This window comes from Scyliorhinus torazame, chromosome 19 (assembly GCF_047496885.1).
Source record: "Scyliorhinus torazame isolate Kashiwa2021f chromosome 19, sScyTor2.1, whole genome shotgun sequence".
NCBI classification, from domain to species: domain Eukaryota; kingdom Metazoa; phylum Chordata; class Chondrichthyes; order Carcharhiniformes; family Scyliorhinidae; genus Scyliorhinus; species Scyliorhinus torazame.
The window spans coordinates 101786706-101811649 of NC_092725.1; the positions used below are offsets into that span (position 1 = coordinate 101786706).

At 49.8% G+C, this 24944-nt stretch overlaps 1 protein-coding gene and 1 non-coding gene across 2 annotated transcripts; one reads left to right on the forward strand and one right to left on the reverse strand.

Moving 5' to 3' along the window:
• Positions 1 to 7492: 7492 nt before the first annotated feature.
• LOC140396690 (U6 spliceosomal RNA) lies at positions 7493 to 7599 on the reverse strand. Its single transcript, XR_011936592.1, has one exon. It is a non-coding gene; the product is annotated as a U6 spliceosomal RNA (small nuclear RNA).
• A 964-nt stretch (positions 7600 to 8563) lies between these two features.
• LOC140396372 (podocan) lies at positions 8564 to 23845 on the forward strand. Its single transcript, XM_072484944.1, has 4 exons — positions 8564 to 8697; positions 9310 to 9387; positions 17808 to 18678; positions 22398 to 23845. The coding sequence occupies exons 1-4, from the start codon at positions 8682 to 8684 to the stop codon at positions 23482 to 23484; spliced, it is 2052 nt and encodes a 683-aa protein (XP_072341045.1). The 5' UTR covers positions 8564 to 8681; the 3' UTR covers positions 23485 to 23845.
• Positions 23846 to 24944: the final 1099 nt, after the last annotated feature.

Genomic DNA, 24944 nt, shown 5'->3' on the forward strand with positions numbered 1-24944 from the left:
GTTCGCATAAAGGGAAGGCGGGTCGACCTTGAAGGTTGCGAGGCTGCAGACAGTGAGGGGGGGGTATTTAAAGGTTGAGCTCTGGAGGTTGCATTGGAAGTCTAACCCTAGAAGCATGGCAGCGCAGAGGTGAGGGAGGACGTAGAGTCGGAAATTTTTTAATTCTCTTCCCTGGACCGTGAGGTTCGCTACGCAGAACCCCTTGATCTCTACAGAGTGAGACCCGGAGGCCAGGAGATTCTTTGGTTAACTGGGTGTATGGGGCGAGAATAGCGCCTTACCGTGTTGGGGTGTATGAAGCTCTCTGTGCTCCCGGAGTCGATCAGGCAGGATGTTTTGCGCCCGTTAAGGAGCACGGTCGTCGTCGCGGTCGAGAGCGTTCGGGGGCGAGACTGGTCCAGGGTCACCAAGGTGAGTCATGGTAAAAGTTGAAGGTTCTCCTCGGGCGGTGTGTGGTCATCCGAATCGGAGTCCTGAGACTCCAGCCAAGGTGGCGGCGCCCACGGGTCGCACATGGCTGGGGGTGGGCAAGATGGCGGCGCCCACGCATCGCACGTGGTCCCTGGGGACCAAGATGGCGGCGCCCGGGGCCCGCACGTGGCTCGGGAAAATGAAGATGGCGGCGCCCGCGGCCCGCACGTGGAGAGAGTTGTGGTGGCGGCCCCGGTTCGCCCCCGGAGACAGCGGCGACCGCCCGGCCTGGCATACCGCCACAAAATGGCCCTTTTTGCCACAACCTTTGCAGGTGGAGGAGCGGGCCGGGCAGCGCTGCCGGGGGTGCTTGGCTTGCCCGCAAAAATAACAGCGGGCCCCTGGGGTTGCCTGGCAGCTGCGCGGCACAAGCTTGTGGGCGGATGTGGATGCATCGGGGTCCGCCACGGGTGCTAGCAAGGGCCCATGCCACCTTGAGGCCTAGTGTCTCTTTCTCCAGCAGCCGCTGATGGATTTGGGAGGACAGCATACCTGCAACGAATGCGTCCCGGATTAAAGGTTCTGTGCGTCGCTGGCTGAAACTTGCGGGCAGTCACAGTTCATCCCTAGTACCAGGTGCGCGCGGTAGAATTCATCCAGCGATGTCGAGCGTAAACCTGCTTTACTGGGTGAATATAGTGTCCTTTCAACAGGGCCATTGGGGCCTCAAAATCGTCCGCATCCTAGATGAGGGTGTAGATCTCTGGGCTCACCATTGAGTGGAAAACTTGCATCTTCTGGTCCTCCGTGGGTGCAGTCGTGGCCGCCCTGAGGTACCCGTTGAAGCACGCCAGCCAGTGCTTGAAGGTTGTTGCTGAGTTTGCCGCGTGGGGGCTGAGTTGCAGACACTCCGGCTTGATTCGGAGCTCCAGTCTTTAAAATCTAGTCCAATAGATTGATGCTCGATCAATAGCTCCAGAAGCGAGATTGGAGACAATTGAAGACTTTATTGGACTAGATGTTTCCCCCAGCAGCGCAGGTACAGAATGAGGCTGCTAGGGAGACACAGACTCTTATACTCCGCCTTACTGGGCGGAACCAGCAGGCAGGCTTCACCAATGATCTTCCTGTCTCAGGTACCTCCCACACCAATGATCTTACAGCCTCAACCTAGGTACCATAATACCCATAATACCGACTACCACACACCGATTTGTACTCCTTTTGAAAAACGTGAACCTGGTGGAAAGGCTTCTGTGGGGAGCCGAGGAGGGAAGTAGCCATCTTTGCTCACAAGCAAAGAGACCGGGGGGCGCTGGGTTTTCCAACCTTGCGCTCGGCGGGGGTGTAGGGGACCCTCCGCAGGGGTGGGGCCGCAATGAGCGGGTAGAGGGAGAGGCGCTGGGGGGGGCAACCGCTCGCGGCACCACTATGACAACCCTGGATCGTGTTTACCCAATCTGGGGGCAACACCTGTCCCTGCTGTCAGCCCCACCGATCACCCATACCCCGCCACCCACTGCTGAGCGTCTGGCTGTGCTACTAAGGTTGTAACCTGTAGGGAATTGGCAATCGTGGTTAAGTGAGCACTTTACGCAACGTTGAGTATAGTGTTCAATTCTAGTCGCCACACTACCAGAAGTATGTGGAGGCTTTAGAGAGGGTGCAGAAGAGATTTACCAGGATGTTGCCTGGTATGGAGGGCATTAGCTATGAGGAGAGGTTGAATAAACTTGGTTTGTTCTCATGGAACAAAGGAGGTTGAGGGGCGACGTGATAGAGGTCTACAAAATTATGAGGGGCATAGACAGAGTGGATAGTCAGTGGCTTTTTCCCAGGGTAGAGAGGTCAATTACTAGAGGGCATAGGTTTAAGGTGCGAGGGGCAAGGTGTAGAGGAGGTGTGCGAGGCAAGTTTTTACACAGAGGGTAGTGGGTGCCTGGAACTCGCTGCCGGAGGAGGTGGTGGAAGCAGGGACGATAGTGCCGTTTAAGGGGCATCTTGACAAATACATGAATAGGATGGGAATAGAGGGAAAAGCACCCCGGAAGTGTAGAAGATTTTAGTTTAGTCGGGCAGCATGGTCGGCGCAGGCTTGGAGGGCCGGAGGACCTGTTCCTGTGCTGTACTTTTCTTTGTTCTTTGTTTGTTCTAAACCAAGTGTATTCCCGTGGGTGGGCAGGCCATGTAGCATTTGGGAGTCATTGCCCAGCATCCCAGTCACACCCTGATGCCTGGACACCGATCTTGAACACTGCGGGAGGCAACACCACACACGCAACATCCGAACACCCAGGGGATGGGTCACAGCTCCGAGGGACATGTCCACGGCCGCGGGTAAGTGAGCGCCATGGGGAGGGGGCTGACTGGAGAGATGGGCAATGCGGAAGAAAGTGACAGAGGCATCATAATGGTTGTGCAAAAAGAGTTTAATGTGCTGTACAATACCCCACTTCAGGTGGTGCCACCCCCACCAACCCCCCCTCCACCCACTATCGAACCCCACCCCCCCTCCTCCGGTGCCCTCAGTGATCCTCAATGTGCCTGGCCCTCCTAGCTCTACCACTACATCTTGGTATTTCGCTGGATGCACATCTGAGGTGGAGCAACGGGCTGCTTACCTCAATCCCATGGCCTCCGATGCCCCTGGCAGGCGTCCTCTGGGGGCAGGAGTGCCCCGGCTCACTTGACGGCGGCACATGCACAGCCGTGCCGTCCTGTCCCATGTGCTGACTTCGAGATGTGGCCTAATCAGAGGGGTGGAGCTGCTAGCCATTGTCGCCACTCAGCTCCCCCTCCTCCAGCACGGTGCTCATAGGGTCTTGGGGTCCACCTTGGGGTGGAGGGCCAGTTGGTTCGAGCCCCAGCTGTCCCTGTATCATCTGGCTCTGCCAGCCCTGGCGGCTCCCCATGGTCTGCACAATCGTGTCGACGCCCTCAGCGATGCTATTCAGTGACTGGGACATGCTCTGCAGCCTCGGCAATGCTCACCTGCGACTGGATGAAGCTCCGCAGCACCTCGGCCATGCCCATCTGAGAGTGGGACATGGCCCGCAGAACCTCAGCAAGGCCGACCTGGTACTGGGTGACAGCCCCCAGCGAGGCGGTCATTCTGCCGAGGCCCTCAGCCATGGCCGTCACTGATGATTGTGGGAGAGCTTTTCCTGAGGAGACACAGATAGGGCATCGTTAGCCACATGCGTGGTTCACGGTGGGAGACAGAGTGTGAAGGCGGGGTTGGGGGGGGTTGATGCGGGGGGGGGGAACAGGGAGGATTGGGGTCGCCTGGGGGTTGAAGGGGGCGGATGGTCCTTCGGGAGGGGGTGGGCGTTGGTGTCTACTCCCTTGTGGTGCCTGTGTAGGTCGTCAAACTTTTTCCGGCACTGAAGACCAGTCCTCCTGATCACACTCCCGAGCTGATAGCTGCCGCCACCTCATCCCAGGCAGTAATGGCTACCTTGTGGCTCACCCTCCGGTATCCTCGGGGGAACAGGACATCCCTCCTGGCCTCCACCACATTCAGGAGCCTCCCTAGGTCAGCGTCCACGAATCTTGGGGCCGGTCTCCTCGGCGCCATTGTTGCGTGCTGGCTGGTGTTGGCTGAGCAAGCGCAGCTTAAGTGCAGCTGAAGTGCTGTTTAAGTGCTGCTTGAATTTGTTAGTGGGGGGGGGGGGGGGGGCGGTTGGCGAGCCGTCATTTGCTGCAAGAAGCCAGTTAAGTGGACTAATTAATGTTGAATTGCATTGCCGGCCTTGCGGGGTCGAGCGCCGGGAATTCACGGCAATTCCCACTCACTACAAAAGTTTTCCTGAGAATTGGGCCTAGTGATTTATTTACAATAATGCTATACACACTTCCCGGTAAATCCCTACTGACCGACCTTTTATACAACAGGCAATGGATTTCCCTCACCCTTCAGCTCATACTCCGCAAGAACCATAGGGAAGATAATCGTTTCCCTTCCCCCGTAAGTCCAGGGCATTCCTCCCCCGCGAAGCCTGAAGACCCCCTCGATGACCGATGGGAAGGAGAAGGAAAAGCATGCAGAGGACGTTGGACTCTCTTCGGTTCCGGTAAATCGTCATGTAAGCGCCGGATAGATCGGTGTGTACCTCGCAGGGGAACGTCGTCTGCGGCAGGAACGCTGTGTTGGGCAATTGGCAGGAGGCGCTGAACTGTTGAATCGCCATCCGAGACCTCAAGGGCGCGATTCTTCATTTGCTGAAGCCGAAATCGCACAACGCGATTGGCTGAAGAATCAGTTTCAATGCCAAAATTGCGGCGGGCGCCGATTTGACGCCAAATCACAATTTTCTGTCACCTCAACAGCGGCGTCAATGCATTCCGGAACGCACATACAGTAAACACCGTTTGCATATCATTAGCAGGCCCGACCCAGTATTCTGCAGAGGCTCCACGATGTTCCGCCACCGGTGGTTTGAGCTCCTGACGGCGTGGATCACTTGTGCCTTTAAAAATCATGAAACCGGCGGCGGATGAAAGGTACGGAAAGTGTCCAACATCGCCATGGCTTTCTAACAGTTGTGTCGCTGGCCAGGGGGAGTAGTGGGGGGTGGTCAGTAGGTGGGTTGTGGGGTTGGGGTGGACGGGCGTGGAGCACCATTGCCACAGCCGGCAAGGCAGCCATGCAGCTGCGCATGCTGCTGATGTCCACTGTGAACTTAGGGCCATGGGTCATGTGGGTGGCCCCCCCAGGCCACACCCCGAGGTGCCTGCTGGCCTCAGCCGAACCATCAGCTGCAGGGGTGTGCAACCAGTGCCATCTTCTTGGCTGGGATGAGTGTGTATTAGGAGTGTAATGTGTATGCGCTGCTGCAGTTTGTTAGCCTCCCGAGTGTCAATCATGGGCCGGGCAAATCCCGCATCATTTCTCATTGGAATCAATTGTGTTCCACGTGGAGCCGGTGCTAACCCCTCCACAGTCGCTGAATCGATCCAGGTTCGCCGCCAGTTTTGCTGTCATGAAAGTCCACGAATCCCGCCCCAGCCAGCTGCATCTCCATTTCTGAATCGGAATATACTGTCGGGCATGTCAGCGTCGACACAGACTGGAGGCTTCACCGCAGGCTGGCTCAGCAGTGGAGTCGGAGGATCCAAGATAGGTTTCATCCCAGGAACCTCACATGGGACCAACCTCCGTGAGCGAACATGATCCAAATGCTGTCTCGTTGGTTGCCTCTGGACCCGAACATGCGAAGAGACTGGTCCTGTTTGACGGTCAACAATCCCAGAAAGCCAGCGAGCACCGTTATTGAAGTTACGAACGAGCACCGCATCGTCAGATGTGAAATGACGGTGGGGTCGGCGCCGAACCGTGCACCGCCCTCGCAATTCCTGGTGATGGTGCACCTTCGTGCCGATGTCTGGGAGAATCAAACTGAGTGGGGTACGAAGCCTATGACCCATGAGCAACTCAGCGGAGGCCACCCCAGTCACAGCACGGCGTGGTCCTGCACGAGAATAAAAAATATGCCAACCTGGCCTCCAAGAATCCCGAAGTCTGGTTCTATAACCCCCGTTTAACCGTCTGCACAACTCCGTCTGCCAAGCCATTTGATGCCGGATAGTATGGGACACTGCAGACACATGAGGGGCGGCACCCCAAAACGTTCACCTCCATCCCTCGTATTTCTTGGACGCCGCGTTCTGTTCTCTCGCGGGACAAAGAAATCTACCGTGCGTTTTGAAAGGTCAGGGAGGTTTTGCTCAAAAACGTTTTTCTGAGTTTGCACATTATTTATTCCGCGGACCAAATGATCGCAAAGCATATCCGATGAAGCAGTTCCATATTCACAAAACTCGGCTATCTTCTGCAGCCGTGATATGAACTCAGTGACGGACCCACCGGGGGACCTCGCCGCCATATTAAAACAATACCTTGGAACGATCACTGCCGGGGTCGGGTTAATGTTTTGTGTCACAAGTGGCATGAGTCGGTTGAATGTGCGTGTATCTGGTGCCGATGGGTATGTAAGACTCCTGGTCAATCCGAATGTGTGCATCCCGCAGGCCATCAACATTATGGCCGCCTGGCACTCGTTCTCTGTGATGTTGTTGACCCGGAAGTAACGCATTGTTCCTGCAATTTTAGGTTCTGGGGTAAAGAAAGCCTCCCTCCAACACAATTGGGATTCACTCTAAATATATAGATCATGAGACAACATCAGGGTGTGGGGGAGGGGGGTTGGTGACCTGAGTTTGGGCTGTTTTTCAGTACAGATCTGGTGGGGACAGGCCAGGGTCAGATGAGGCCTAGACAAGTTTTAATTCATTTTATTTTCTCTCTCTTTGAGGACTGGGACAAAATGTTCCTTGGGGCCCCACATTGGAACCCTTGGCCCTGTCTTTCCCTGGGCTACTCAATCACCCCCACCCATCTCCACACTGCCCCCCAAATCCCTGCCCTCCCACATCCACCCCCCACACCCCTCAGCCGTGATCTTATTGACTGGCAGAACGGGCTGGAGGGGCCTATTCGCCTAGGCCTGCTCCTATTTCTTATGTTCACAGAATCGCAGCAATGTTACAGTGCAGGAGGGGGCCATTTGGCCCATCGGGCCTGCACCCACTCCCTGGATGAGCAACTCACCTAATGCCATTTCCCGCCTTTTCCCCATTAACGCTACACATGTCTAATTCCATTTTGAATGCTTCAACTAAAACTGCCTCCACCACACTCTCAGGCAGAGCATTCCGAACTAAACCCTGTCTGTGTAAAAGTATCTTTCCTCACGTCGCCATTGCTTCTTTTGTCAATTATCTTAAATCTACGCCTTTTGGCTCTTGGTCCGTCCCCCGAGGGGGGGCAGTTTTTCCCTCAATACCCTGCCCAGTATCCTCATGCCCTTATCAATTCTTATGTTCTTGCAGAGTGGGGTAATGGGACTGACTGGATGCACTAGAGACAGCCAGCATGGACACGAGGGGCCAAATAGCCTCCTTCTATGCCATAATGACTTTATGCCAGGTGAGCATGTCCTCATCCTGACGATTCAACCACGGCAGGCAATGAACCCTCTCCCAATTTATTTTTTTGTTCTTTTTTGTGAGGGTAGGGAGAAACAATATGGAACGCTTCACGAATTTGCGTGTCACCCTTGCGCAGGGGCCATGCTAATCTTCTCTCTATCGTTCCAATTTTAGTATATGTGCTGCCGAAGCGAGCACCCCCGCTCCCAATTTCAATTAACCTCGAATATGTCTATGGAATATGCTTATAAAATATGTCTGAAGAGTGATGCGGACTTGAAATATTAATTCTGTTTCCCGCTCCACAGATGCTATTGTGTTTTTCCAGCGTTTTCTGTTGTTACTTCAGATTTCCAGCAGTATTTAGCTTTTTAAAAAATATGTCTACCACTGAGGAGGCATTAAAGTTGAAGCTGACAGTTACTTAATAACTCCCAGGCATGTTGACTATGTCAGGACCTGCAGCGAATGAGAATTTGCTGCAAGATCTCCATTGCAATAGACTGCGACATTGCAACTCCGTCACCTTGTGACCTTGCCTGACCCTAGGCTCCAGGAACCCTCGTGAAGACCAGCAGAAAAATGAGAGCAAATAAGTGCTTTGGTATTTTGAAGGGTGTTTGGAAAAGAGGCCTTTTATGCAGGACTTGTCCTTTGGCACCTTAGTGTAAAATCTCTGTGTTCTCAGGCTCTATATTGTGAGGTCTGTTTACAGAGATTTCTGTCAGCGGAACTTTGTTACTGGGGCAAATATTATTTAGAAGGAAAAAAAAATGGTGCATTCTTTGAAATTCACCCTGCCTCAGTTCATTTCTTTGAACTTGTCTACATTTGTAATAATGACTGCAGTTAACATGAGTAGGCAGGGATGGCGTTTCTGTGTCAGAGAGTCTGCTCTTTCAATAATCAGGTAAAGGTACATAAGTTGGATATGGAGAGTTCCACCAACAGAAAGTGTCACAATGGCACCGCCTGGTTGCTCTTAAGTCCCCCGACTTGCAGAATGCAATTGTTTTATAGAAGTCTCCTTCTTGTTCCTGCATGACCTCCTGTGACCTTTTTCAGCAGACCTGCAAAGAAATGCTTCCCCTTTTAGTGTTTGTCTGTGAAAATCTGGGAGTTCTGTCACATCAAGGTCCTCGTTGGGATTGCTAGTAACTGTGGCCATATATACCAGTGCAGCACTAAGCCCATCGCCGATACATCAGCATCTCACATCGACAGTGATCCAGAGTTTCAGATGGAGTCAAGGATGTAGGCAACGTGAAAGTCAAAATAAAATGAAGAACGATAAAGGTAGTGTCAGCTGGGAGTTAGCGGGCGAGTTTCCCGTTATTATTGTGTATGTTTTCCTAAATTGAACAGGCATATGTTACTTTGTAAAATTGCACTTAAAGCATGTATCATGCTCGACACTGTGCGTAGTTCACAGATGAAGATCCTGGAACTGAGAAGGGGAAAGGTTGACGAACTGAGACTCTTTTTCGCTAGAAAAAAGACCGAGGGGCTGACCTTAAAGAGGGGGGTTTGGTAGGGTTGACGTGGTGAAGATGCTTCCACCAGTTGAAGAGTACAAAATTAGGGGTACTAAATATAAGACGGTCACTAATAAACCTACTAAAGAATTCAGGAAAAACTTATTTCCCCACGGAATGGTTAGAATTTGGAGCTTGAGGTATATAACATGGATGTTCACCAGGGAAGCTAGATAAGTACATGAGGGAAAAAGTGATATCCTGATAGCATGAGAAGAAATAAAGTGAGAGAGTCCTTGAGTGGAGCATATACAACCAGTTGGGTCGATGGCCTGTTTCCAGGCTGTACATTCTCTGCAAGTCAAATTAAATTGCTGCAGATTCTGTTATTCTTTCTAACTCTGTGCATGTTTCATTATACATTCTAATATAGGCCAAATGAAGAGTTTTGCAGGGACGTTGATGTGGGCTTCACTGCTACTACAATCTTCAGCCACTGATTCACAAAACAGTGAGTAGAATCAAGAATTGCACAGTGTGGTGTAACACAGAACTTTCCTTCTGTGTCAAGCATCAACACATCGCTGGGCCGAGATAGGGGTTACTGACGATTGAGGCAGGAAAACGCATAAATTCATGTTGTTGGCTGGATTCATTCGCTCCTGGGACATTTTCCCAGAGGTGGGCTTGGGGGGAGGGGTGGGGGGAAAGAGTGGGGGGGGGGGAGAGCAGAGGAAAGGCTACCTGCCCACAAGCAGCGGGCAGCCGACTGATCTCGTTAAAGGCCTATCAAATTATCGGAGGCTGACTGGGATAATCCCCTCATTGGCCAATTTGGGGGAAATCACAGTCAGGCGACTGTTGCCCACACAGTGCGGGGTCGTATCCCCCATCCGGCCATGTCAGCTGGATTCTGAAGCCCAGGGGGGAAATCCTGCCCCGAGTCACCCAGTATTTATGATTGCAATCTGCTCCTGGCAATTTGGTAATGCCGTGCTACATGATCCAGTTTATTTTATTGTGCAGCGCACGTTGTGCAGGAATTTAAGAATTAATCCTAAAGGAAATAGAACTCTCAGGTCATTTGGGAACACAGGAAGCTATTCAGCCCATCCAGCTATTCCACCGCATTCAATTAAGTCATGATTGATCTGTGGCTCAACTCAATCTACCTGCTTTCGCTTCAAGTTGTTTGTTACCCAGGTTCAATAAAACTCTGTTATCCCGGCCTTCAAGGCTCCTATTGCCCCAACGTATTTTTGTGTGAGAGAATTCCAGATTTCTGCCACCCTTTGTGTGAAAAATTGCTTCCTGATATCCGTCCCCAGCCTGTTCAGTTTTAATGCTCCCTAGTTTGAATATTGCTGTAGAGCGAGAGAGAGAGACGTTACTGACACTTTCCGACTTGCACTCACCAGGATAAATGCAAGAGTGCCAACTTTCAAAGAAACACAACAATTTATACTACAGGAGAAAAAGGTGATGATTGGTTGGCAAGTCAACTCTGATTGGCAGAGGGGGAAAGCAATGGGAACTATAGTCCCACCCCATTTCCCAGGTCATTCAAGAAAGGTGAAAGACTTGAACAATTCCTTTTGTTTGCAGTTAATGGGTCCCTGCCTATAAATGTTTGTCATTTCTAGCAATTGTAATTGTGCCACGCGTTATGAGCTCAACTGATTATCTGAAATTGATTGTTGGTGTCACACAATCAAGAATTGTTCAGCAAGTGCTGCCCAGTTGTGGAATCACATCAACAGTGGGTGTTTGATTTTGGCTTTTGTGAGCATGGTCTGCTTGCGTACTCTGTACTCTGCCTACTGCAGAGGGCGGCACGGTGGCACAATTGTTAGCACTGCTGCCTCACAGCGCCAGAGAACCGGGTTTGATTACGACCTCGGGTGACTGTCTCTGTGGAGTAAGCACAATCTTCCCATGTCTGCGTGGGTTTCCTCTGGGTGCTCTGGCTTCCTCTCACACTCCAAAGATGTGCGGGTTAAGTGCATTGGCCTTGGGAATTTCTCTGTAGGTGGGGTTATGGGGATAGGTGGGATTTATGGGCCTAGGTAGGGTGCTCTTTCAGAGATCTGGGGTGGAATTCTCCCCCCCTACGCCGAATGGGAGAATCGCCGGGGCGCCGCGCAAGTCCCGCCACGCCACCCGGCACGCGATTCTCCCACCCCCCCAAACCGGCGCGGCGAGAATCATGGCTGCCCGCCGGGAGAATCGCCGCTCACCGAGCGGCCTGCCCAACACGACGGCTTCCCGCCGGCGCCGTCCACGCCTGGACGCTGCCGGCGGGAACAGAGTGGGAATGCTGGGGGGGGAGGGGTGGTGGTGGGGGGCGGCCTGTGGGGGGGGGGATGGAGGTTCCTGCACCGGGGGCAGCCTGAAAAGGGGTCTGGCCCGCGACCGGTGCCCACCGATCGGCGGGCCGGCCTCCCTGAAGGAGGACCACCTTTCCTCCGCCGCCCCGCAAGATCCATCCGACATCTTCTTGCGGGGCGGCCTCGGGGAGGACGGCAACCACGCATGCGCGGGTTGGCGCTGACCAACCCGCGCATGCGTGTGTGACCTCATTTACGTGGCACTGGCCCCGTCATTTACGCGGCGCCGCTTTTACGTGGCGCCAAAGCCCGGCGCGCGTAAATGACGTGACGCCGCTCCTAGCCCCCCGGGGGCGGGAGAATAGGGGGCTGGGAGCGGCCTCCGACAACGGAGTTAAACACTCCGATTTTCACTCCGGCGTCGGGACTTAGTCTCCCGATGGGAGAATTGCGCCCACGGTGCTGACTTAATGGGCTGAACAGCCTCATTCTGCTATGTAGGGATTCTATTCTATTCTATTCTATCTGCAGCATGGTAAGCGCAGGCTTGGAGGGACAAAGGGCCTGTTTCTATGCTGTACTTTCCTTTGTTCTTTGTTCTTAAAGAAGATGCTGTACGATTTGATCAGCCAATCAATCAAATATTGTTTCATATCTACCTCTTAAATCATTTTAACATTTTGAACGCCATGATTGCACAGCCCTGAATCGTCCACAGTGAAGGGAATACAAGCCAAGTTGATGTTTCCTGCCCTCATAATTTAACTGCCTAAATCACCCCCGGGATCAAATGAATTAAGAATTACATTGCTTGTCAGATAAAAATAACCTGTCATTTATCTTTTCCAGTGCATCTATATGAGATGTGCAGGTTAGGTGAATTGGTCATCCTAAAATTGCCCCTTAGTGTCCAAAGATGTGCAGGCTATGTGGGGTTACGGGGATAGGGAGGGTGAGTGGGCCTAGTTAGGGTGCTCTTTCAGAGAGTCAGTGCAGATTCGATGGGCTGAATGGCCTTCTTCTGCACGGTAGGGAATCTATGGAATGTATCATGCCTACCTGGGCATAGTCCTCACTACCCTGTAACAGGCCACCTTACTGAGCAATGTGTCTGCCAACCTTCAGCTCCTTGCTCTCACCAGCTCCCTACTCAGCTTTGTTCTTCCAGTGTGACCGATTTCTGGTTCATTGGCATCATCTTCACCTCGGTCTCACAAGGACATAGTTAGTAAGTCCCTGCACGTGTGAGGGGGAGGGGTGGGGGAACGGGGTAGCAGTCTAGCGGAAAGGTCACAATGCCCTGTGGAAGTCCCTGCTGTGGCTCAGTGGGCAGAGGTCTCTTGTCTCTAAGTCAGATGAGATAAACGTAAAGGATTCCGTGGCCACTATTTCAAAGAAGAGCAGGGGAGTTCTCCCTGGTGTCCTGGCCAATATTTATCCCTCAACCAACATTGCTGACAACAGATTAAATTGCCATCATCACGCTGCTGTTTGTGGAAGCATGCTGTGCTCAAATTAGTTGCCGCATTTCAACAGGGAGTGTTTTTCAAAAGGTATTCCTCATTGACTGTAAAACATTTTGGCCCTGAGTCCCGAAAGACTGGGTAAACAATGTCTTCCATTTACATCTTCTTACAGTTTCATGTTGTTAGGCTTTGGATTTTCATGAGCCTGCCATGCCAGATTCATTGTGCGTAATCTATGGATAAGATTGCTTATTGGTGTTTGCTCCGAAAGCCACCTCATGTTCCTGTATTAGGAATGCCCAAGGATCGGGAATCTGATTTTATGTTTCTGCCATTTTTTTGTTGAAAGGTCAATGACCGTACCTTCTGTAGAATTTAATGACCAAATCCAAAATGGCTGCAGATTGTGGGTAATCCGGTAAAACCCAGTTCCATTGGTGGAAACAAAGTAAAATCGGGCAATCACAGCCCACCTGGACTGTTGGTTGTTTCGCACTTGCAGACGAGCCAGATAACTGATGCAAGCATCAACTGTTTCGGTAATAACAGTTGCTTGAATATAACGATGAGGAAGATGTTGATTGTCTGTAATTTTCAACCTTCAGAAAAAAAGGTAGCCATTATCTGCACCAGTCAAACTGATCTCTCTGCTCTCCGTGTAATTAGCTCTTCGGAGAAAGTAAAGTTGTCCACCGAAACACTTATTTTCAGCTCCAAATTACGGGGTGTTGCAGGAGTGTGCAATCAGAGTTTAGTCAGTGTTTTTCAGAGTTCTGACACACTTACTGACCTTCGTGAACTTGGCCTTGTTGTACGTAATGATGTTTCCCGGCTCTCTTGGATCATGTCTTTAGCGCGCTCCTCATGTTTATCACACAGAGGTACAGTGGTGCTTGACCGATTCAATAAATGCCGAGCTAGAAATGAAGAAAGCCTTTGCATGTTTATTTGTGTGTGGTAATGTGTCCTTCAGCCCTCTAAGCCCATCTTGCACTCTGCATAAATTTGAGTTTATCCAAAACTTATCACCCCTGTACTTGCTGACCAACATTGACACCTGGATTTGACAGTACCTCAATTTTAACTCTTGTTTTCACCTTGCTCTCATCTTGCTCTTATCTCTCATTCTCTGGAACATTCTCTAACCCTTTGAGATATCTGGGCCCTCCCAATTCTGGCCTTATGCGCATCCCCGATTTTTAATTGTTCCAACATTGATGGCCGTGCTTTCAGCTGCCTGGGTTCCACAAGAGTGTTAACTCACTTCCTGACTCCCCAAAACTTGTCCACCATCTTTAAGGCACAAGTCAGGGGTGTGATGGAATACTCTCCACTTGCCTGGATGAGTGCAGCTCCAACAACACTCAAGAAGCTTGACACCATCCAGGACAGGGCAGCTCATCACTACCTTTTCGAGGGCAATTAGGGATGGGCAATAGCCAGCCCAAATCCCATGAATGAATAAAATAAAATAAGACCATAAGACAGAGGAGCAGAATCAGGCCACTCAGCCCATTGAGTCTGCTCCGCCATTCAATCATGGCTGATATTTTCTCATCCCCATTCTCCTACCTTCTCCCCATAACCACTGATCCCCTTATTAATCAAGAACCTATCTATCTCTGTCTTAAAGACACTCGGTGATTTGGCCTCCACAGCCTTCTGTGGCAAAGGGTTCCACAGATTCACCACTCTCTGGCTGAAGAAATTCCTCCTCATCTCTGTTTTAAAGGATCCTCCCTTTAGTCTGAGATTGTGTCCTCTGGTTCTAGTTTCTCCTACAAGTGGAAACATCCTCTCCACGTCCACTCTATCCAGGCCTCGCAGTATCCTGTAAGTTTCAATAAGATCCCCCCCTCATCCTTCTAAACTCCAACGAGTACAGACCCAGAGTCCTCAAACGTTCCTCATACGACAAGTTCTTCATTCCAGGGATCATTCTTGTGAACTTCCTCTCGACCCTTTCCAAGGCCAGCACATCCTTCCTTAGATACGGGGCCCAAAACTGCTCACAATACTCAAAATGGGGTCTGATCAGTGCCTTATACAGCCTCAGAAGTACATCCCTGGTCTTGTATTCTAGCCCTCTTGACATGAATGCTAACATTTCATTTGCTTTTTTAACTGCCGACTGAACCTGCACGTTAACCTTAAGAGAATCGTGAACAAGGTCTTCCAAATCCCTTTGTGCTTCTGATTTCCTAAGCATTTCCCCATTTAGAAAATAGTCTATGCCTAAATTCCTCCTTCCAAAGTGCATAACCTCACACTTTTCCACATTGTATTTCATTTGCCACTTCATTGCCCACTCTCCTAGCTTTTCCAAATCCTTCTGCAGCCCTCTTGCTTCCTCAATACCACCTATCCCACTACAGATCTTTGTATAATCTGCAAACTTAGCAACAGTGCCTTCAGTTCCTTCTTCCAGACCATTAATGTATATTGTGAAAAGTTGTGGTCCCAGCACAGACACTTGAGGCACACCACTAGTCACCGGCTGCCATCCTGAAATAGACCCCTTTAGCCCCACTCTCTGCCTCCTGCCAGTCAGCCAATCCTCTATCCATGCCAGGATCTTATGCGGCACCTTGTCAAAGGCCTTCTAGAAATCTAAATAAATCACGTCCATTGGTTCTCCTTTGTCTAACCTCCTTGTTACCTCCTCAAAGAACTTTAACAGATTTGTCATACACGACCTCACTTTGACAAAGCCTTGCTGACTCAGTCCTATTTTACCATGCACTAACAAGTACTTCACGATCTCATCTTTAATAACAGACTCTAAAATCTTACCAATGACTGAAGTCAGGCTAACCGGCCTATAATTTCCCATCCTGTCCTATAAGTCCTGGAATTCCCTCCCAAAGCCTCTCCGTCTCTTTTCTTCTTTAAAATGCTCCTTAAAACCCATTGATCAAGCATTTGCTCATCTTCCCTATCACTTTGTTACGTGGCTCATCAGATTTTGCCTGATAATGCTCCTCTAATATGCATTAGAATGCTGTGACTATGTTAAAGGTGCTGTATAAATGCAAGTTGTTGTTATCATCCATTAATCAGCAAAGAGAAGCAAAATACTATAGACGCTGGAAACCTGGGGCGGAAACGGCGCGATGTCCGCAGACTGGCGCCCAAAACGGCGCAAATCAGACGGGCATCGCGCCGCCCCAAAGGTGCGGAATGCTCCGCATCTTTGGGGGCTGAGCCCCAACCTTAAGGGGCTAGGTCGGCGCCGGACGAATTTCCGTCCCGCCAGCTGGCGGAAAAGGCCTTTGATGCCCCGCCAGCTGGCGCGGAAATGACATCTCCGGGCGGCGCATGCGCGGGAGTGTCAGCGGCCGCTGACGGCATTCCCATGCATGCGCAGTGGAGGGAGTCTCTTCTGCCTCCGCCATGGTGGAGACCGTGGCGGAGGCAGAAGGACAAGAGTGCCGCCACGGCACAGGCCCGCCTGCGGATCGGTGGGCCCCAATCGCGGGCCAGGCCACCGTGGGGGCACCCCCCCGGGGCCAGATCGCCCCGCACCCCCCCCCCCAGGACCCCGGAGCCCGCCCGTGCTGTTTTGTCCCGCCGGTAAGGTAGGTGGTTTAATTTATGCCGGTGTGACAGGCATTTTAGCGGCGGGACTTCGGCCCATCCGGGCCGGAGAATCGCACAGGGGGGCCCGCCAACCGGTGCGACGCGATTCCCGCCCCCTCCGAATATCCGGTGCCGGAGACTTCGGCAACTGGCGGGGACGGGATTCACGCCAGCCCCCGGCGATTCCCCGACCCGGCGGGGGGTCGGAGAATCTCGCCCCTGAAGTGCAAACAGAAAAGGCGAAAAACACTCAGTGAGCCATCAGGTAGCACAAGGGAAGAGAGAAACAGAGTTAATGGGGGATTGTTAACATTCTCCCCTCTCCCACCACAACTGAAGGGCAGGATAGTGGTGGAAGAAGATTCACGTTTCAAAAATGTAACTCGACCCTTATTGAGGCATACAGGGCAAGATTCAGCAACCCCATGGCACCCGGCGTCGGGTGCAACAGGTGAATCATGAGCGAGCCCCAAATCAGGCTCCGTGCCAATCGCGAGTCACCCGAATTGCTCCACCTGGCGGAATCTGGTTCTCGCCCTCGCAGTGCCAGGGTGCCAGGTTGGCACTACCAGGGGTTACGTCCTGGGGGGGTCTAATCATTTCGAGAGGGGTGTGGGGGGGGGGGGGGGGGGGGGGGGGTCCCGGGGGAAGGTTGCTACTGCCAGACAAAATGGCGCCAGATCTGTGAGAAGCCTTTCCAGGAAATCCTCTAAGTGCGGCCTCGGCGGAGAGAATCTCCCCAAGGCCCAAAAAAATGGCAAAGTGCCGTTGGATAGCAGGATGTTTCATGGCGCTGCAGTCACAGAGGAACAGCTCACTCAACGTGCCCGACAGCAGACTTTAGTCTGCTGAAACTCGGCCACAGGATTCTCAGGGGGCTTGACAGGACTAGATGCTGAGAGTCTGTCTCCTCTTGTGGAAGAGTCTAGGACCAGAGGACATAATCTCAGAGTAAGGGGTCTCCCATTTAAGACAGAGATGAAGAGAAATTTCTTGTCTCAGAGGGTAGTGAATCTGTGGAATTCTTTACCACAGAGGGCTGTGGAGGCTGGGTCATTAATTATGTTCATGGCTGAGATAGAGATTTTTAATCAATGAGGGAATCAAGGGTTATGGGGATAAGGCGGGAAAGTGGAATTGAGGATTGTATCAGATCAGCCATGATGTCATTGAATGGTGGATCAAACTCGATGGGCTGAATGGCCTACTTCTGCTCTTATGTCTTATGGTCTTATGCTTCAAACCCATTCACGTGAGTGTAGTAGGGGGGCAAAGTAACTTGCTCTTCAGAGTTGCTTAAATAAAAATGCCTCAGAGTTTAACAGCTGTTAAGTTTGAATGGATCCCAGGGTTCTGGAAACCTGGCAGCAAAAAGGAGGCAAGAGGACTGGAGCCATGAGGTAAGTTCCTTTTCAGCACTGCTTGTGGGCTGAGAAATAGTATAAATGGATGTTTTTAGTTCCAAGCCCTCTCCCAATCTACTCGCTGGAAGAAATTCCAGCTGTCTGTACATACCATTTTGTAAATTGTAAAACCTGTGTTTCCTTCTCTTCCAACAGCTACGGAAAGCAGACAGATAGAGGTGCAGATAGTGCGTACCATTCTCATGTCGGCACAAGCTCTGGAAAATGTGACCAGGCTTCAAGAAGCCAATGGCACCAACTTCCAAATATCAGATATCACAACAGTTGCTGTTGCTACCAATGTTACTGAGCATGTGGCTCCCGTGTTTGGCAATAAGATTGGCAATGGTCGTATTCCTGAAGCTCCAATGTTCAGCAGTCTTAATCAAATCCCTAATTTATCACACCTCAGCAATACTACGATAGCAACCTTCCTGCTCCATAACATAAGTGTCACCTTGAGGCCATTCTCTACGTTGACAATGAACGTCAACACCGCTCAGGCCTCTATTAAATCAGAAACCAATCAGGTTCAAAAGCTCGCTGTCAACAAAAGCCTAAAACCAGCTCAACAGCCAATTACTGTGAACCAAGATGTTCGCCTGGCCTCTAACTCTTCCCTATACTTTAGCAACTCGACGACAGGCAGTAAGTCACCACAGGGAAAGATTTCAACACCCAAGTCAGCGAGGAAGAAAGCAGGCGCCTCCTCAATCCCCAAGCTATTGAGGAACGGTACCATCACCGCGCATCAGGGGCTAGTGAGAGGGAAGAATATCACTAACATTACCGCCAAACCTCCAAAGCAACACAAAGTCACCAAACTAACAAAGAAACACCAGAAATCTCAGAAGCCAAGGTCCTCCAAACTGAGCATCAAGAAGCCCGAAGCGCGTGTGAAACCGAAAAAGCGGCAGAAGGTTAAAACCAAGAAAAACACCAATACAGGAGAAAGGATAGTGAAGCAGACACCTGTTCCCTACTTTGAAGACAATTATTGCCCTCCTCAGTGTGCCTGCTATGGAAGGTATGGTTTATATCGTATGTTAATGTGGTCAGTGATAACAAAATCCAAACTTAACTCATGAAATTGTCTCACATGGTGAAAGAACAGGGGGGTCCGGGAGGGCGGGGGGGCTGCAGTCCCTGTAGCGTACGTACACCCACAGTGCTGTTAGAGAGGGAGTTAATGGATTCTGACCCAGTGGCAGTGGAAGAGGGATTTTGGGTTGGAAAGACCAGATGGGCACGGAGTATCCCTGACTACCTGGGGGAATGTGCACCCACCTTTCCTGCCTGAGGCTCAAGCATTTAACCTGCTGGGTCTTCCCCATCCCCAACCCTGATCTATTCCCATTGGCCTCAGACTTGGGTCTGGTCAGCAGGCGACCATTAAGTTGCCATTATTTGGTCACTTAGGGGCTGAATTGGAACGAGGGCAGATGGGCGAACTGTCCTCAGCCTGGCCTGGCCCCCATAATATTGCAGACAGGTAAACGGCTGCGGGAGGACACCTGGGGAGTTTTACAAGTCCCCCAACCCCATAGCTCCACGCTCAAATCTGCTGGTGAGGTACCGTAAAATGCGGCCCACTATTTCTCGGGATTGAGCTGCATGAATTGCAGTTTATACAGACGATGTGTTAAAATAGCATCTGATTGCATCTCTCCCCACTTATAATATGTAAAATTCATGAAAATAAGTTAAAATAGGAATTGCTAATTGATCTTCTGTGGTGATGCCGGTAATATGTTGGTAAACCTGGTCATCCATTTGCTTCTTCATGTTGCAGTTTTGTCCTCTGTGTCTCCTCTTCTGTTCTAACATTTTCTTTCTCTTCTGCTTTCTTCCCCAGTACTCTTTCCCTCTCCTTCGCTCAACCTCACATCATTCCTCTCAGCCATTCCTTCACCGCCAAACTGCCCCCTCAGCCCTGTCCTGACCGTCACCCTTTTCTCATTTCAAATAACCACTCAACCCATTTCCTGCCCTCCCCAGAACCCCCTTGTTTCACAGTTTTATTGTTGAAACCACTGACAGACTGCAAAGGACCCAAATTCTAATGTTCAAAACATAATGCAAGTTAACCAGAGGAAAAAAACCCAGAAAGTCTGCTTTCCCAGTGATAAGTTCAGTCAACTAATACAGAAGTTTGATTATAAATGTGATACTTCGGGGAATTGTGGTCTTGAATTCCACGTTGTGGAGAAACTCACACCAAGTCCCGCTAGCTAGCAGGAAGGCTTCCAGAGTTACCAGCGGGTGGAGCCAGCAAGGGCCTGTCCACTCAATGGACCATTAAAATAGGACTCACCTCATCAACCCTACACTCCTCCTCCTGACACCAGAACACCCCACACAACACAGCCACTGATTCCCCCTTCCACAATCACCCTTCCCTACCCACTGATCACCATCTCACAGATACCCCTTCTCACTAATCCGCCCAGCTTCACCACTATCACAGCCCCACACAATATACCCCCTCCCGATTCTACACTCCCCATTCACCACCTCCATCTAACCCCCCCACCCCCCTCCCCCCCTCCCCCCTTGGTCCCAGCCATCGATTTTTCCTCCCAGTGATTGGCCTGTGCCCCTCCCACTGATCCTCTTCCCTCCCCTTGCCCCGGAAGCCAGTGATCCCTCCTCACCATTCCATCAATTCCCCCCTCCCGGACTCTCTAATCCTTCCTCCCACTAACACCCCTCCTCCAAAACCCCATTCATCCACTGCGGAAAACAAAATGAGACACATGAATATACAAACATATGGGGCTGGATTCTCCGCCGGCGGGATACTCCGTTTTGATGGCAGCCCAGGGGTTTCCCGACGGCGTGGGGCTGCCCCACAACGGGAAGCCCCATTGACCGGCTGGCATAACAGAGCAACCCGCCGGCGGGGTGAAATAGAAATGTAGCGCGGCAGGATGGACAATCCAGCCCAAGAACCTCGAGCAGGAATAGGCCTTTCGGCCCTTCGAACCTGCTCCACTATTCGAAAAGATCATAGCTGATCTGAATGCCACCTCAACTCTACATTCCTGCCTACCTCCGATAACCTTTTACCCCCTTTTTAATCAAGAATCTGTCTAGATCCGCCTTAAGATATTCAAAGACACTGCTTCCAGTGCCTTTTGAGGAAGAGAGTTCCAGAGACTCACAATCCTCTGAGAGGAAACATTTCTCCTCATTGCTCTGCTGAATGGGTGACCCCCTTATTTTTAAACAGTGCCCCCTAGTTTTAGATTCCCCCATAAGAGGAAACATCCTCTCCACATCCATCCTGTCAAAACCCCTCAGGATCTTAAACGACTGAGTGAATATACTGAAAACGGAAAGATTTCATGGGTGGTGGAGGCGAAGAGGATCAATGATTTCAAAAGCAAATTGGATGGGCACATGAAGGATGTAAACCTTCAGGGATGTGTGGACCAAATGGGGGAGTGAGACTGGCTGGACCCAATGTGGTGAAACGTCTCCTCCTTAAGCCATAAATACTTCTATAACTTCAACACCCAGCTTCCTCTCCTTTACAAAGCATGGCTGAGACATAACCAGTAAACAAGACTGCAGAACTACGGCAGCCCTGGGAATCAGACACAAATGTCAGTCTGGTTGTTTTAGCTATAAACATCCCAGCTATGATTCAGTTTGTCCAGACGGTCGTCTCTGAATTCTGTGACCTGGCACAATTCTGTTTTCTTTTCCAGTGGACTGTGTGGTCTGTTACTTTTGCACAAGCTGAGATTGGCAGCTGCACTGGAGACAGAGAGATAGGCTCCACTAGTCTCCGCATCTCACAGGAGTCTCCCTGTCAGCTGCAGGGAAACCTCTCAACAATAGGGCTTCTGTTTCTCGAGGGAAGCCACTGCTGTTTGATTAATGTTAGGGTGGCTGACAGCTTTGGACCTTTGACTGAAACACAAATGCTCGTGGCCAATCATACACGTTAACCATTTCACTGCTGGAGTGGTATAAAATTGTTTTGATACTATAAACTTGGGCTGTTACGTTTCTCGTGATTTTGAGTTGCTGCACCTCAGCTGAAAGAAAAATTTGGATTCATCAAGGGTCTCTCAGGACCTTGCATGGAGAGCAACTATTTGGATGGATTCAGCTTTAGGGAGTGTTGTAATTGGGATGCCAGTCAGGAGAACAGCAAAGAATTAAGTCTGGAGAAAACAAGGACATGGGTGAGGGTTTCAGCGGCAGATGGGTTGCGGTAGGGTGGAGACTGGCAGAGGTCCATCGCCTTGGTGATGCAGAGGACATGGAATCATTCACCGTAGTGTGTATACAGCTCTACACCAGAGATTTCGAGCTCAGGAATGTCAGACCTTTGTTGTCAAAAACAAAAAAATAATCAAAGAGCTTCAAGTGATTAATCCATAAATCCTTCATCGTCCATAAACCTCACCTCATTTATAGCTCTGCAGCCTGCATTCTTGGCTAATCCATCACTGTGCGGCATTCCCTTTCTCAAGTTTTCATCCTTTCTGTCTAAGCCCTCAAAGATCCCAGAACTCTCTTTCTCTGTAACTCACTGCAGCACCACAATGTCTCTGAACTTTCTGCTCTGAACTCTTGTGCATTGTTCCCCCCTCCCCCACCAAGCCAGTCTTCCAAAACTGTGATCACTAATAGTTCGATAAAGCTACTGAATTTTCACATAATTAAAGAGCAGCAGTTTGGTTCCTTGAAATGATTATTTTTTTTGCCTCAGTCCAAAATGTTTGCTTTCAGGATTGTTCAGTGCTCAGATAAAGGCCTGAATAAGATCCCGTATGGAATTCCATTCAACACCAGGAATCTCTTCTTAATGAACAACAAGATCGACTTAATTCCATTGGATTTATTGAATGAGTACATGTTGCTGGAATTTCTGGTCCTCAACAATAACATGCTGACAGATATTGGGGTAGAGGGCACGTTGGAAGGCATGCAGAAGCTGACTCGCTTGTACATGGACCAGAACAATCTCTCCAGTGTCCCTGCCAATCTACCCCACAGCCTGGAAGAACTGTTGCTGAACTCAAACAACATCAGTATGATATCATCAAATGTCTTGGCAAATTGCAAGAATCTCAAAATCATCAGCCTTAATAACAATAAGATAAAGGATGAGTCCATCCCTCCAGGAGCATTCAAGCCAGTGCACAACTTGCAAATCATTAAAATGAACGATAACCTGTTGACTGCCGTCCCTGTAAATTTGAGTACAAGTCTTCGTGAGTTACACTTAGAAGGAAATCAGGTTAGGAAAATATCGGACAAGGTGTTTACCAATTCCTCTGCACTGATATATCTTAGTCTCCATGACAACCAACTCAACAACAAAGGCATCAGGGAAAAGGCCTTCCAGCACATGAGCAAGCTTGAATATTTGGATCTCAGCAAAAATTCCCTCACCGCCATCCCCAAATTACTCCCTCGCTCCTTGAAGAAGCTAATTCTACAAACCAACGGCATCACCTTGATTGGAAAAGATGCCTTTCCGAACATGTTGAACCTGGAGGAAATTTATTTATCGCACAACCAAGTTTCACTGGTGGCCTTTGGTGCTTTCAGGGGCTTGGCGGGGCTACGGTGTTTGGACCTCAGTCACAATCGACTACTTTATGTCCCCCGTCAGCTACCTTCAACATTGCAATACCTCTACCTCCATAACAATCAGATTGTTGACATTCCTAGAGATTCTCTCTGTGGTCACCAGTGGGGGAAGAGTCGCCTCATACTTGTACGCCTTGAGAAGAACAACTTTGATCTGAGGCAAATGGATGCCCGTGCGTTGAGATGTCTTCGGGGTTATCAGGTGATTCACTTCGAGTGAGCTTCAAAGAGGAAATGAGTCCTGTTTTCAGTCCAGAGGATAGATTTCACAGTGGTCGCACGCTCAAATTCTAGCTCCCAATTTATTCAGGGTTTATTTTACACTCAGGGCAAAACAGACTGAAAACCTTTTGTGCAAACGCTACCTTCTTTCCTGTGATATATCAGAACGGAACTCTTTTTCTTTGGATGCAATGAAGAGTATTAGTTTAAAAAGTAACAAGGCTGTGTTCTAATACAAGGTAAAGTTGTATTGTAATAGAATTGGAACATGTAACAGGGGTTTTGTGTTACTTTAATGTGTTTCCCTTTGTATTTTGTAGATGTAGGTTGACGTATATGAATAAAGAGATTCTTTTCCATGTTTGACTCAGCCCCTTTCACCAATGCACCTGAGCAAACACATACAATCTGCAGAAGGCTACAGCATTAATTAGGAGCCGTCAGCTGAAAAGCAACTTTTGCACATCAGAATAAGCAGATGTTCATTCGTGCAGCACTTAAAAAGTGGATCTCATTAATGCACTTTGTTTATGAACAACTGAATTTATCTATCTATCTATCTATCTAACTACCTACCTGCCTACTCATTTAGTCATTTAAAACAACTTGATTGCATCACCCCTTAAACTTGAGGGAATACAATACTAATCTGCGAAACCTGTTCTCATAATTTAACTCTTTCATGCCTGGTATCATTCTGGTGAATGTGCGCCACAGCTATTCCAAGGCTAATATATCCTTCCTCAGGTACAGTGCCCAGAACTGAACGCAATGGCCCAGACACAGTCTCACCAAAGCTCTTTACAGCTGTAATGTAATTTCCATCCGTTTGTACTCCAGCCCCCCTACTTCCAGTAATTTTTAGTGATTTCTGAGCATGAACCCCAAAGTTTCTCACCTTTAATAGTTTCCCACAATTTAGAACAATGTATTCTGATCAATGTATTGCTGGGAAAAGAGGCATTCTGTCAGAACTTTTCATTTTGTGCTCATCAAGACAAATGCAGGAATACCAAATTTCAAAAGGAACAACAATTTATATTGCATGAGAAAAGAGCATTGATTGGTTTGCAATTGGATTCTGATTGCTCAAGGCATTGCCATGGGGAATGCACCAAGGATCAGTTGTCCACAGTGCTTTTATTTCATTGAAAAAGATGCAATATCTGGATATATGTTTTCTTATTGAAGAGGACAGAGTCCTGAAAATAAATACATGTTGCCTCTAGCTAAGTAAACTACATTGCAAACCTGACAGATAGGGCGGGATTTACCGTCCACGCCGGGGGAATATTCCGGTTCCACGATGGTGTACGGGTTTCCCAGCAACAAGGGGTGCAGTCAACATGAAATCCCGTTGACAATGGCGGTACCAGTAAATCCCGCTGGCGGGCCGCCTCCACCACCCAAAAACATTGACGGATTGGTTGGTAGATCCCGCCCATAATCTTAAATTAG